We start from the raw sequence: 14,050 nt of genomic DNA, 5'->3' as shown, positions 1-14,050 counted from the left end.
TTTATTTAAATCAAAAATAAAATACCTCTCGCAATTTTAGGGAAAACAGAATTTGAGGAAACTGAATCTGGTGTATCTAAAAAAACGAAAAGGAAGAGTTTGATTGTAAATTACCGGACGGGTTTTTAAACTAAACAAATTTATTTAAATCAAAGAAATACCTTTTGCAGGTATGGGGGTATTGGAATTGGGCACAGATGGTTCTACTGTACCTTTAAAACAAAAGATTACCGTGTTTTAGAACCCAATGATTTTTTTTCAGAAAAAGAAAACAATTATAAAAGTGAAACCAATAAAACAGGAATTACAAGAAAAGTATACTAATGGTGAAAGTTGAAGTCTCGTAAACACCATATGCCAAACACTCAAATAAATTAATATTCTCGGTGCAGAACTTATTTTATACAATTATTCATTAAAAACATAACAAGGAAAATAAAGGCATAAAACATTTCACAGCCAATTAGTTTTGCATTCATCTGCCTTTTCGTTAAAAATTAATTCATTATTATTTAAATAATATTACCTGTATTAGTTTCTAGTGTTTTTGATTTGATTGGAGGTGATACTTTTTCCGCTGATTCTGTAAAAACAATAAAACATACAAGACATTAGTATAGTCACATGTAGATTCTAATGTCAGTTAATTCCATTTAAGTTGAAACTGTTTCCAAAAAGTAACATTTTTCCACCTATCTTGAAACGATTTTAAACTATTAGAATTGGGACCGGCCTTTTTAAGTTTGTACTTTATCTTGTCTTGTTTTGTTTGAATTGTTATAATTACCTGAATCAGGATCAAATATTGTTGTTTTCTTTGTTACTGTTGATGTTGATGCTGTAATTTAGAAATAAAACTACCTTTTAACAGTATTAAATCTGAAATACACATAATGCTAAAAAGAAAAAAATTAACATCAAAATCTAATATACAACGTAGCGAACAACTGTAAGAATATATCACCTTTGTCAATTAATGAGTTTCTGACTCCGGTCTTTTGTGTTGATGGAGAAAACGAACCTAGAAAATGAGATTAAGAAACAAAATTGAATTATAAGCCAATGAGCATTTATCTTTAAAGAAGACTTTTACTTTTATGAAAACAGAAAAATCATGTTATGTTTTATAAGTACAGTATATGCAGGTAAATTAATTTTTAAAAATATATTCATGGTATTTATATAGATTGCATTAACGTACCATTTATATCTTCCTCTTCGCCACCTCTTATTCTATTAGACCATAGTAACAGAAATATCTACAAAAGTCAACATGGAAACGTTTTGAAACTTCTTTCCTGCTAACATACAATGAAAAAATTTACTTGATTAGGATTGCATTTGATAAATACCATTTCATGTTTAAATTCCTCAAGTTTTAATGAAATGTGTAATTTGAAACCCCTTATCAGTAAAAAAGACGAAAAACGTCCCCAAACTAAATTGTCAAGGAATCATTTTTAGGTGGAATATGTCCCAAAATGTTGTAGAAATGTTTATATTTCCTTAAGGTTATATCCGTGAGGTTATGACAAATATATCGGTAGTATAATGAGAAACAATGTGCCAGTAGTATATTGAGAAACAATATGCCGGATACTTATTCCAGTGTCAAAGTGGAGTTTTCGCATCCTCTTTTAAAATCGTTATCAGTCATGGCTCGTTAAAATTCATGCATTTATTATTATTATGGTTTTGTTGTTGTTGTTTTTTTTAAGAAAATCCTGCAAGCATTATATTTTCGATAGGATAAAAGTATTTCCTATAGAAAATATATTTGCAGATTGTTTTCTAAAAGTAAGATTTTGAATATCATGGGAATTTTGTTCAAATGCTTTTGGAATTTAAATTCCCATTTTTTGGTAAAAAAAAAAATCAAAAAAGCCCATCTTTTTCCTGTGGAAATTATTTTTTATAAAGTATTTTATAACACTGTGCCGGATAATTGTGCCAGTGCCAATGTGGCATTTATGACCTGTCAAAGCTGAATGTATCGAAAAATTTAAATATGCCATATGATAGACCATTGTCTAAAAAGTTTATAACCAGCTTTGTTATTAATGTATCTTACCTGTCAGGTGAGATATTAACCTTTTAAAAATAAATTCCTACAGAAAAATAATTTATATCTATATGCTAACACCACCATTTCACGAGTCGGCTAATTGGTCTGAAATTTATTACGTTTGTTGGAAATATGAGGGATAGCACCACCAGACACATATTTTAGAAAATGTGTTAATATTAAAAAAAATATCAGTATTGCAAAAAAAGTAATCTTAAAAAAATTATCACACTGGTTCTTTAATGCGGCATTTACAATGAATTTCAAAGATTTACTTTATTCTTTGCTTTGTTTCACAAAATGGTCTCTAAATACACAAATAAAAATAAATCAGTAATTCGGTATCCTTTTTCTGCAACGGAACTATACAAGTAATCTGTATGAAAACACATAAGTTGACAAAACATAGTACAATGCAATGCTGTTTACTAACTACGTTCTGGTTCATATAAAATAAGACGTTGTGGATTGAAGGATAAGTAAATAAAGGTAGACAATAAAGATTTATTTACAGTAAGAACTTATAGTACAAATGATTTTGACCATGTTAAGATTAAGATGTTAGGTGAATGAGTTAAACTACAAGGCTTTAAAAGACAATTAAACAAGAGAAAAGTCTGTAAAAAGCAATAGATTGTCACAATACCGGTAATATACTGAAAGAAAAAAAACTTGTCCAACTTAAATATACTAATGTCTTCTACTGACAAAAAGATGACGTACACTCAGGTTTTGCTTGAAACATAAGACCAAAGTATGCATTCTGTTTAATTTTACGGTTACGAGTAGCAAACAGTAAAGCTGCTTGATTAAGTTACCAGGTTAGAAAAACATCATCACAATGGTTCATTAATGTAACATTTATGATTAACTTTGTTTTCTGCTTTGTTTGACAAAATGGTCTCTAGCAACAGAGATAAAGTATTCGGTATCAGTTTTCATACGACTTCGGGATTTAAGGGCTACTTAAAAATATTCCGAAAATTAACTCTATCAAAAGAAGAAGATCTTGACAAAAGAATGGTTGTTCACAATTAATAGCTAGCACATGTTAAGGCTAATAACACGTTAAGTAAATAAATTTAGGTCAAACTATCGGGTTTTAAAAGACCATAAAACAAAAGAACAGAGCGTAAAAACAATAGAAATCTAAAAGATCGTCACATTGAATTACCCAAAGAAAAAAAGACTCGTCCAATTAAAATATTCTACATGTACATAGCTTCTACTGAAAAATGTGATTACATTCACTTAGGTTTAGCCAGAAAACTGAGATCAAATTATGCATCCTGTTTAATTTTATGGTTAAGAATAGCAAACAAGAAACCATCACATGAAACAGGGCGCAGACTTCAAGTACATCAGGGGGGGGGGGGGGGGCTGGCTTACTATGTAACTTCAATTTCACTACTCATTTCCTTATTTTCATATCAATTTTTTACATACTCCCAAAAAAGTGGGGGGGGGGGGGGGCCAACTCAATGATAATTCCATTTTTTATATGTAAATTTTAAAAAATTTGTTGCTGCGAGAAAAAGTGGGGGAGGCCAGGCCCCCCCTGCCCCCCCCCCCCCCCCCCTGATGCTACGTGCCTGCAGTGACCATGACAGTAAAGTTCAATGTATTACGTAATATTCATAAAGATACAATGCCATCAAAGTGACGTATAGAACGCAGTCATGGACTTCGTAATTCAAGCGGACCTTCGAAAGCATATGGAACAAAAATGGTACAATTACAGAAATTCTTCATTTGCAACCTTTCGTCAAAATCTTCTTTAACTTATATATAAACATTACTTTGCGAAGTGAAAGCTAAGAGCCGCTTCATCCAACTCAGAAATGAACTCAAATATTGTTAAGGATGTAGCTAGAAAACAGATTTATGAAAAGTGACGTTGAATAAACAACTGAGAAATCGATCGGATAAACTTGAATTCGCTAAATGAAGAGGGGTAAAATTATGACAAAGAAACAATGCATGTTTGCTTAAGAATTTTATCTTTATTTGACTGATCTTGGCTCTTAACCCGTATGTGATGTAATTTTACATTTAATCTCCTTATATTTTCTGTTACTCCCTTTAGTGACTGAGTTGCCGGGTCGGAAAACCATTCCAATCTAAAAAATTCTTAATTTGTAATGAATCAATTTTTTTAAAGGTTTATCTGTAAAATAAGAAATGTATGTCTAAACGAGTACTCTCTTAAGGACAATAATCTGAGGTGCATTAATCTATAATGCACGGAACGAGGAATGGAGCTAACAAACATGCATAAAAACCACGCTAACTCATACATTATTTTATGCAAACTAAGGTTTAAACTTTAATTTAAAAATGATAAGGGATTAAAAAAAAAACCTATTATTCTTCCTCACATTAAGAAATAGCAAATTGAGCCTTCGCCATTACTACTCTTGCGGTACAACACTACACCCCACCACTGTATCATCGCCTATGTCCCCTATTTGCCAATGTGTTGTAATATGTAGGGAAACATTTTTTACCAGATAGTTGTAGATTTAATGCCTTCTATAGGTTTTCTACGCCAAAAATAAGTCTGATATACCAGATCAATTGTCTATTAAGAAAATTATCGGATGTCCTCGTACCAGACGAAGATGCACTATTCACATGCACAACAGAAAATATAAGGTATCTTTTTTTGTGCATCTTTTATATCATTTATTAAAAAGTCTGTATATTTGCTGAATGTGAATTACGTCACAGAGATGTAATTAATGGAGGGATTAGTTGCACTGACGTTTTCTCTAGGATTTTTTTTTATACATTAAGATAATCAAAACATTTAACAAATTGTATTAAACACTTATTTATAAGAATTAACCAGGTTTAATCTCTGTGTGTTGTTTCATTTCCCTGCGAGATCGTTTACCTTTGATTAGAGGACACGGACCATTTTAAACTGATTAATAATTTCTTCCTTGATTCACATATAAATACCAAAGTGGTTATGTAAAACATATTTCAATCGATAATGTTTTTTGATCCACAGTACGATAATTAAATGTTTCGACCAGAACGTTATTGCACGAAGAGTACAATTTATATTAACAGCTGATATCCTGTATTTGAAAAAAGTAATAACATACATACATAGAGGACATTCTACATTAATATGTCTGTCATTACAAATTTTAATTGGAGCTTTATGTAACAATCCCATTATTGTGTAATTTGTCACAGAAACACTCAAGGCTCATTCATCACCACAACAATGAACGTTTAGCATGTGGTTAAATGCAAGTGATTATGAGACTCGTTAAATGAAAAATGATCTTTATAACTTTATAATGTCGGATTTGATATCTAAATGTGTACTATACTGTTGCGTTCATATTTGTTTAAGATGTTTAGCTGCATATTTTACATCCAAAGTACAGCTCACTTTGAAACATAATCATAACGTAACTAGATCTGTTCACGTAAACAATATATTTAATTGGCTCCAATTGTACAAAAGACTTTCATATGGCTTAGCCAAACAATGTATGATGCCTCTTGATATAGGCACTATTAAAGACAGGAAAGAAACCATTAACGGAATTGCATTAAAAAAACAAATTGCATATAAAACAAGAAAAAAAATCACGAAGCATAAGTTTGACCAGCAGAGACAACGAATACAGTATGAATGCTAGAGGAAGTACATGTAAGGTATATCTCTTCTTGATAGTAGGGTAATGTTTGCTTTTAACCAGGACTGATATCATAATGATAATAATATTGCAACACTGTTTGCTTCTAACAGTAAAACTAATGTGAAAGTAGACGCAAATTGTAGTAACTTCTTTGAAAAATAAACGTGATTTTAGAATGAAATGGCCCTTTTCTATTAATACATGTAAATACGTTGTTGAGAACCAAGTAGATTTTTTAAATGATCACCGCATCCGCTGTGTTGCCTACACCCACTCTTAAAAATGTTAGATTTAATTACGTAAACGAACGTAATCTCAACTCCCTAACTCCCAATTGATCTAAAGAAATTAATATGAAATAAAAGAAACAAATATACATCATATATACTTACTAATATATAAAGCGGCTTATCCATGTTGGCCGCTGCAGAGAGTTTCGTATTTAAAACTTCCTTTTAGATAACAACGGGCGAATAAGAAAAACTCTTCAGGCACACTTCTTCGTTCAAGACTTAGATTTCCCTTGCATTACAGCAAGTACACTACAGAGCCCACCATATAAAGCCTTGTTACCAATTAAGAATGCTCCATATACATCTCAAAATATGTAGACGCTATTTCCTGTGTGAGGCTTGCTTTATCTGTGAGTGCATTATAAATATTCCAGATAAGACCTCCGATGTAAATACAATTGTAGTATGACCTTTCTAATTAGTATAAATATCAATAAATAACCCCCAAAATACAATTTTCTCTTGTATTTTTGAGTTTTGTACCATATTAAAAAACATACTTTAAATCTGCCACTGTGGTACGAAGGACATGTGTAATTTGTATTGTTTAGCATGGTGTAATACTACGTTCATTCTTTTAAAAAGAGGGCGTTTTGGGGGGGTTTTCTTCTAAAATTTTCTTTGTCCGGAAAATAATAATTAGAGGAAAGTAGCACATCCTGATTAGGAAAGAGTTTCATTTTGGAACCTGTTTTATCATCATTTACAGCCGTGCAGAATGTAAAGATAACTGTTGCGACAAAAATGTTTCCTTCAAAAGAATTGTACTTCCTTCTTTGTAAATTATGTTGTAGTAGTTCAATCAAAAATTCGGTGACTGTAACAGAAAATACTGAATATTTTTTCTAGCCTCGAATGTTGTGCAGTTTTTATTTTTTTGACAATCAGTTCAAATTCATATCGCTGATCTAAATCTTTTAATGATAACGTAATATTTACAAACCAAATATACCTTTAATATACCTAGATGCCCGAATATATTTTCATGTGACAGTTTTATTTAATCTGTTTTATCAGACAAGCTGTTGTTAATCTTTTGCCCAGCTCTGATCGACCAATCATTTTACATGTTTGTAATTGCACTAGATCAACCCTTCGACCGTTACGTAAACGATGAGGGTCCAGACATCCATTGGTTGATTTAAGAAGCTTAACACGACTTATAGTATACACATGCTTAAATTAACCGAACCCTCTTGTCGCAACGGTAGAAATCGTGATAAAAATCGATCTAATCAGCTGATAATTTAAGACTTTATTGTAACATGTAGGTTCATATCCAAATCGATATATATCTCTCAAAGTTAAAAAAAATTTCTTATCTATTACGCTTTAAATTTTACTTTGGACTTTTGGTGTTTTCGTAACAAAGCCTAGACCTTTAAATAAAAATATGCAAAGATTTTTTTAAAGTTAGCTATAGGTGAAGAAACTTGTCATATACTACAATTTAATCGATCGACATATTGTTATGCCTTATAAAGCCTTAAAGTTTATGGATATATCACTGTTACTGAAGAGATTGTGTTGACATGATATAACGTGTGATTATGTAATTTATTTACGGAATAAGGAACCATTCTTCGAGTACTATGGGGTTCTGAGAAAGTTATAGGAAAATATAGGGAGAAAACACTCATATTTAAAAATAAAGATACATTTCAACTGTTGTTGTTCCTTAATGGATGTATTCAATGTTCAAGAAGAAGAAGAAGAAGAAGAAGAAGAGGGAGAAGAACAAGAGGAAAAAGAAAGAGTTAACAAGGACTTGTTAACTGAAAAACTGTTGATGTTTCTTAATGGGTATTTGAATGTTCATAAAGAAGAAGAAGAAGAAGAGAGAAAGAGTTAACAATGACCTGTTAACTGAAAAACTGTTGATGTTTCTTAATAAGTGTGCTCTATGTTCGTAAAGAAGAAGAAGAAGAAGAAGAAGGAGAGAGAGAGAGAGAGAGAGAGAGAGAGAGAGAGAGAGAGAGAGAGAGAGAGAGAGAGAGAGAGAGTGTTAACAATGACTTGTTATAACTGAAAAACCCCATTGGTGTTCCTTAATGGATGTGTTCAATGTTCAAATATAATTGTTTTTCACTTTCAACGCGCGAGCATTTATGAGTTTTTGAAAACAATTTGTAATTGCTCCAGAGCGCTAGCAATAAACATGTACACATAATATTTAAAATGGTTTAAAATCAATGCATCAAACGAAGAATTACACCGATCAAAAATTGAAAATAAAAATTAAATATGCGACAGCCAGACAAACAGACAGCTAAGTATTTAATATGACAAAAATTAGCAATTTACTTTGTTGAGCCTCACTGGATTATTTCAAAAACTACTACACATATAAATTTTCCATTGTATAAGAGACTGTCGTGATCTTCTGATAATTACCGTACACCGTCTTGCTGGGAAGGAAGTGGTACTTAGAGATCGTTTAGCGTTTGCCTAAAGACACCAATGATGTAAATAAAGATAAAGGTTTTCTCAATGAGTTGCAAAATACTACAAGTGGGTCTTATCTTTCCAAATAACACTTCAGCAGATAATTCATGATATCAAGTCCAGTCATTCATAGAAACCAAAACGAATAGCGCATGAGATTGATATATATATACATATATATTCCCTCTATCTCTTTCGGAATCCTATAGTTATTTCATAGATCTGTAGAAACAACCAGACTGAAATCTACATGACCTATTTTTCGATTAGTCGAAATATACAGCGACTGAAACTGGCAGGAAACTGACAGGGCTGAAATTTACACTCCCTGTTTATCGATTCGTTGAGAGTTACAGCGACCAAACAAAAATCACGGATTGCATGGAATAATCATGATGATGTCGAACTCCAATTTTAATCGGAAACGATGGGGCTGTTTCTTTTAGCTAACGTATGTTTTTTCATGCAATGTCGCCACCTTTATATCCCAAATGAATCAGCAAAAGAAAGCATATATATATATATATATATATATATATATATATATATATATATATATATATATATATATATATATATATATATATATACATATATATACATATATATATATATATATATATATATATATATATATATATATATATATATACACACACACACATTGTATATATATATATATATATATAATAAAATAAAAACTAAATATACATGTATGAATAATTATTCATTCACTTCTATTAATTAAAAATAAAAACTGTTTTTAAAACCTATTATTTTTATACTTGAATTACACTGATGTGTACAAACAAAATTGTGGTCACATGTGTTTAACGTAGATGATCGATGTAAATTTGTGATATCTTATCGAATCATTTTATCTTTAAATACTAATTCGTAAACAGAGCATATTAAACAATATGCTTAAAATAAACAAATAACAAATGGATTACTCGATAAGTTATAATTGTTGGACACTATAGGAAGTGTCTATCAATCATAATTAATAAACAAATTAAATACTCGATTCCATTAACTATTGGACACTATGACGTGTCTATTCATCACACCGATGCCGAAATCTTTCATTTCCTTTCCCAACATTAAAAGTTTAGTTGGCTTGTTTCCCTAACTTGTCCATCATATACCATAATATTTTTGCCAAGTTTTCTGGGACTACGAGGCTGACAATATCGTGAATTACTGTGGTTTCATCAATATTCGTTGAATACCAATTTTCGTGGATTTCGTTGTTAAGTAGATCCACGAAATTAAATGTTCATTGAAGTGTAATTTTTATTAACATTTTGTATTGATAGGGTCACTGGCCACGAACTTCCGTATCCTCGAAACTATGATTTTCCATATAACACGAAAATTGATACCCTTGAATAATAATGAAACCACAGTACGTCCTGATCAGTTTATTTTGTGCGAAACATATTGGAAAGTCTGTGCAGGGTTTTTATTAGCTTTCGACAAAATCAGTGCTCATCATGTAGCAATGACAACGTAGCAATGTTGAATTTTGTAATTGCTGTTTTTATGATACATTTACCTTTATGCATTCGTTTCAAAATGCAATTCTGAAACATACTTTATTAATTACTTTTTTTATTTTACAGATCTGAAGAAAAAATTAACCAACTAAAGTCATGTTTTGTCATTTATCAAATTTAATATAACATACATTGAACAACAACAACAAAACAAATTTGAAGATATATAGAGTAAAATTTAATACTTTTTTGTCAACAAGATAGATTCAGATAAAAAAAACCCTCATTTTTCTGTAATTTTGATTAGCTTAAATAAATGACTTGAAATTTGTAAAGGCATAAAATTTTGATAATTTATCTCTCTTGAATTAAAAGAGTGTTTTTCTGTCATTTAAAAAAAAAATAGCAAAAAAAAAACAAGATCAAAATGTTTTTTACAGAATAACATCTTTAAAAAACGGCGTTACGAGGCATTTTTTCGTTCTTTTTAATCGGAATCAGTGCCATAATAACACGGTACGTTCTTGGGAGGAAGGAAAACGTCATCCGGTTGATCTCCGACCTCAAACGAGATGAACTCGTTGACTTCGGCATTGACAAACATCCTGAAATATACACGTCATAGTCTTAGAACTCAACTCGCGCGTTTGCCCCCCCCCCCCCCAAAAAAAAATAAATAAAAATAAAAAATAAATAAATAAAATCTATCAGCATCGAAAAACTGCAAAATGTGCTACACGGATGTCTATGGACAACATATACAATTAGTTGGTTTATTCTGATTATTCATCTATTAAAACAAATTCAAATCATCTTTGAGCAGTTCAAAATACATGTATAGTTAATTTTTAAATATTAATGATAATTTCTTTTTACGTTTGAAAACACTTATAATTTCATAAATATAACTTAACCGTAAAGAAGGCAGTCATGATCAATGTCTAAACCACAAACCCTTACTTGTAAGGGAGACCGTTAACCACGTGGAAGTAGTAGTCCATTGTAAACAGGAAGTACTCGGAGCGCCAATGGTCGTACACCGTCACATTGTCACGTGTTCTCTCCAGAAAAGTCACGTGTGGGAGAAGCGGACTGGGCGGGAACGAGTTGGTAATGTTACTGGAAAAGTGGAAAGATGGGTTACTCCGAACAAGATCGAAATCAATAGTTAGGAAAGGGTCATTCATTACTAATGCAAAATTAATACAAATTAGGTTTTTTTCTCTTTACGAAATAATGATATATGGTAGAAGTACTCACAAAGATTTAGATACAATTGGGAAAAAAGTAGCGATTAAAATTGTTAAAAGAAACCCAGATTGGTAATGAATATACACGAGATTAGTATCTCTTATCATTTGATAAATTTTATACTCATTTTCAAAATCAAAAATAGAAGACAAGAACATGTAATCTTATAAATTGATATTCTTTAAGTATAATTGGTGGTAAAATAATATCTTCACCCATCATATGATATGACTGTACCGTATTTTAACGGCATGCAGTGCAAAGTAGAATTTTTGCAAGCACTTAGTCTAAAGATGTATGTTTGTAAAATTCTAATGACCATATCTTTTACCGTGCGTTAGATTGATTTTGATGTTCTTAGTTTCGCAAATATGACCCTTAATATATAGCATTTATATTAAGCCATTGATCTTTATGTTTTTCATGCAAACTTGAAATGCTGCTGTTTATTTACTTGAGGGCCCTCAATATTTACTTCATCATTGAGTTGCTATAATTTCGCTTCGCCCCTTATTGAAATTATTAAAAAAGATATTGCCAAGAACTTTATCCATCTATATAACCTATATAAACACCATTGATTAAATGGCGGCTTACTAAACGATGCACTGTTTGTAGGGAGGCGTTGGCGATGGCATTAGGTTAAGCTGCTTCCCGATTCCAAAATGGTACATGTAGACGTACAATGGTTCTCCAATCGGCTCACAGGCGTACTCAAACGTCCGTCGGCTGCCGCTCTCGTATGTGTATTTATTCTCTGTGAATTTTTAATACATATACGTGTAAATAGATTTAATACCACTCGATTAATAAAATAGATATTTACTCTAAGTTTACTGCTACTTTTTTTTCATTGCAAAGAATTCAATTTCGTTCTGCACCAACCCTTTGGTATTCCGTAGCTATCGAGGCGCATGCGTTGTCCTTCTGTGTCGACATACCATCCTACAGTTATGAATTCTCGGTCGGTCTTGTGACGTACACATGCCTATAAGAGATAGTTATATATACGATTTTACAGCTTCGTCATTTGTCAAAGAATGGTTCATAAGTAATTGAGTTTTTGAAAAAGAAGAAAAAACTACCTTGTAGTTTAGAGGCCATTCTGGTTTCTCAATTTGAATCTTTATGGCATGTATCCCGGCATTCACCAGTAGGGCAGTTAATAAGATGAGTACGCGGTACATACTGAACAATCTACATATACTTGTACTGTGTTTACTTCGCCAGAAGCTGGACTCTGACCCACGCAAAGGTAATGACGGAGATAGTACACTACACAAAGGAGCGAGAGTTTTACTGAAATATGACAGTGGGGAGACCCGAAAGATTCAAATAAAATGTAAAAATCGTATTAATCAAGAATATATCGGCTATAATTTGTGAAAATAATGAAGGTAATAATAATGCTTAGGAGATTTGAGATTGATTCTTCCTTGTTCTATCCCAAGACTGTCATGCAATTTCCTACTCTCTCTTTAGGGTCACTAAAGGGGGACAAAAAGCGGTCAAAATTGGGGGTGCGTGGGTGGGTGGGTTACAATTTACTAAAATACTTACTTTCTGAAAGAAGAAACCTGGTAATGAATGACTTTTATATATTGTGAACTTGATATTGAAGCAAGCTCGTATCAAAAATGTATAAGTCTATCTATATCCAGTTAGGTCAGAGAGGGATGTCATTTGAAAAAAAAATGTTTTGATATTATAATCATAAAATTAAAAAATGACTACTTAATGATTTAGGCAATACAATTTTGAATCGGGTTTGAAGCAAGCTAATATATGAAGATATATTTTACAAATCACGTGTCCCTTTTATACGTGATATAATATCGAAGATTAATTAAAGAAGACTCAAAACATACCGGTGTTGTATAGCAGTTTTTCCCCCATAGTAGCTTTTCCCCCCGGAAAACCTACTATATAGTAGACTTTCTCCCCGGGGGGAAAATCTACTATATAGTAGCTTTTCCCCCATAGTAAGGTATCACACCGGTAATCGGCCAATCAAAATGAACTTAGTCAATTGTAGTTCCATATATACTTCAGAATTATTTTTTTCCTTGACTGCATTTTTACATTTTCCTTTACTCAGTTTTAAAATTTTTTGTACCACTGAGTAGGATATTTCATGTATTTTGTTAGGTGATGATTTTTTTTCACAGGAACTACTTCTTTCAGGGCTCATGCAGCAGCTTCCTGGGGAGTGTGCAGTCTGTTTACATACAAATGGAAAACACGTGGTTTTGAGGGTAGACCTGTTTGGAGCTAGATATTTTGAGAAAATGCAGTATCGCTTGCCCTTTTTATGGTGTTAGCTGATGAGATAGGTAACAAATAACATTTCCTCCGAATATTTTGTCATGAAAAATACAAACTGATTTTTAAGAATTTTTTCCCCTCTATAGTGTTATATAGTGAAAACAATTACCGGTGTGATACCTTGAAGGGTTTCTCCCTCACGTTTTTGGTTCAGATTTTATAACAAATATTTATGGAAATCCAGTAAGGATTAAAATCAATGTATCTACACTCCCAGGTTGCATACTAGTACATGTATATGCATTCATCTGTGCAGGTTAAGTTTCGTTTTGCCGATTTATTATTAAGGTCTTCCGTTTTCAACGGAAGACCTTGTACTGATTCTGTTGGTAATTAGGGTTTTCCGTTTTTCAACGGAAAACCCTTCTGTTATTCTACTGTTTCTTATTATTATTAGGGTTTTCCGTTTTTCAACGGAAAACCCTTCTGTTATTCTACTGTTTCTTATTATTATTTTTTTTTTTTATCCGCAAATTTTGTGTAGGCCATTTCTCGTACATTTGTTGTCTG

The 14,050-nt window shown here is 31.8% G+C and overlaps 2 protein-coding genes across 2 annotated transcripts in view; both read right to left on the bottom strand.

The window, feature by feature from the left end:
- The window catches only part of LOC128183325 (phosphatidylinositol phosphatase PTPRQ-like), a 97,344-nt gene extending 90,962 nt beyond the window's left edge, over positions 1-6,382 (bottom strand). The window contains exons 1-7 of the mRNA XM_052852286.1: positions 6,120-6,382; positions 1,202-1,259; positions 965-1,021; positions 788-838; positions 527-583; positions 162-212; positions 26-76 (exon numbers count right to left, since the gene is read on the bottom strand). Of these exons, the coding sequence (XP_052708246.1) occupies positions 26-76; positions 162-212; positions 527-583; positions 788-838; positions 965-1,021; positions 1,202-1,259; positions 6,120-6,143 (349 nt within the window). The 5' untranslated portion in view covers positions 6,144-6,382. The remainder of the gene's footprint in view (positions 1-25; positions 77-161; positions 213-526; positions 584-787; positions 839-964; positions 1,022-1,201; positions 1,260-6,119) is intronic.
- Positions 6,383-10,227: 3,845 nt separating this feature from the next.
- Positions 10,228-12,457, bottom strand: LOC128183332 (uncharacterized). The gene is made up of 5 exons (XM_052852300.1): positions 12,301-12,457; positions 12,101-12,203; positions 11,813-11,972; positions 10,925-11,083; positions 10,228-10,569 (listed from the first exon to the last, which is right to left on the bottom strand). The coding sequence occupies exons 1-5, from the start codon at positions 12,400-12,402 to the stop codon at positions 10,452-10,454; spliced, it is 642 nt and encodes a 213-aa protein (XP_052708260.1). The 5' UTR covers positions 12,403-12,457; the 3' UTR covers positions 10,228-10,451.
- Positions 12,458-14,050: the final 1,593 nt, after the last annotated feature.

The sequence above is a fragment of the Crassostrea angulata genome, chromosome 5 (genome assembly GCF_025612915.1).
Source record: "Crassostrea angulata isolate pt1a10 chromosome 5, ASM2561291v2, whole genome shotgun sequence".
Lineage (NCBI taxonomy): Eukaryota > Metazoa > Mollusca > Bivalvia > Ostreida > Ostreidae > Magallana > Magallana angulata.
Note: the sequence above shows the minus strand (reverse complement) of the source record. Positions and strands in the feature narration are given on the sequence as shown.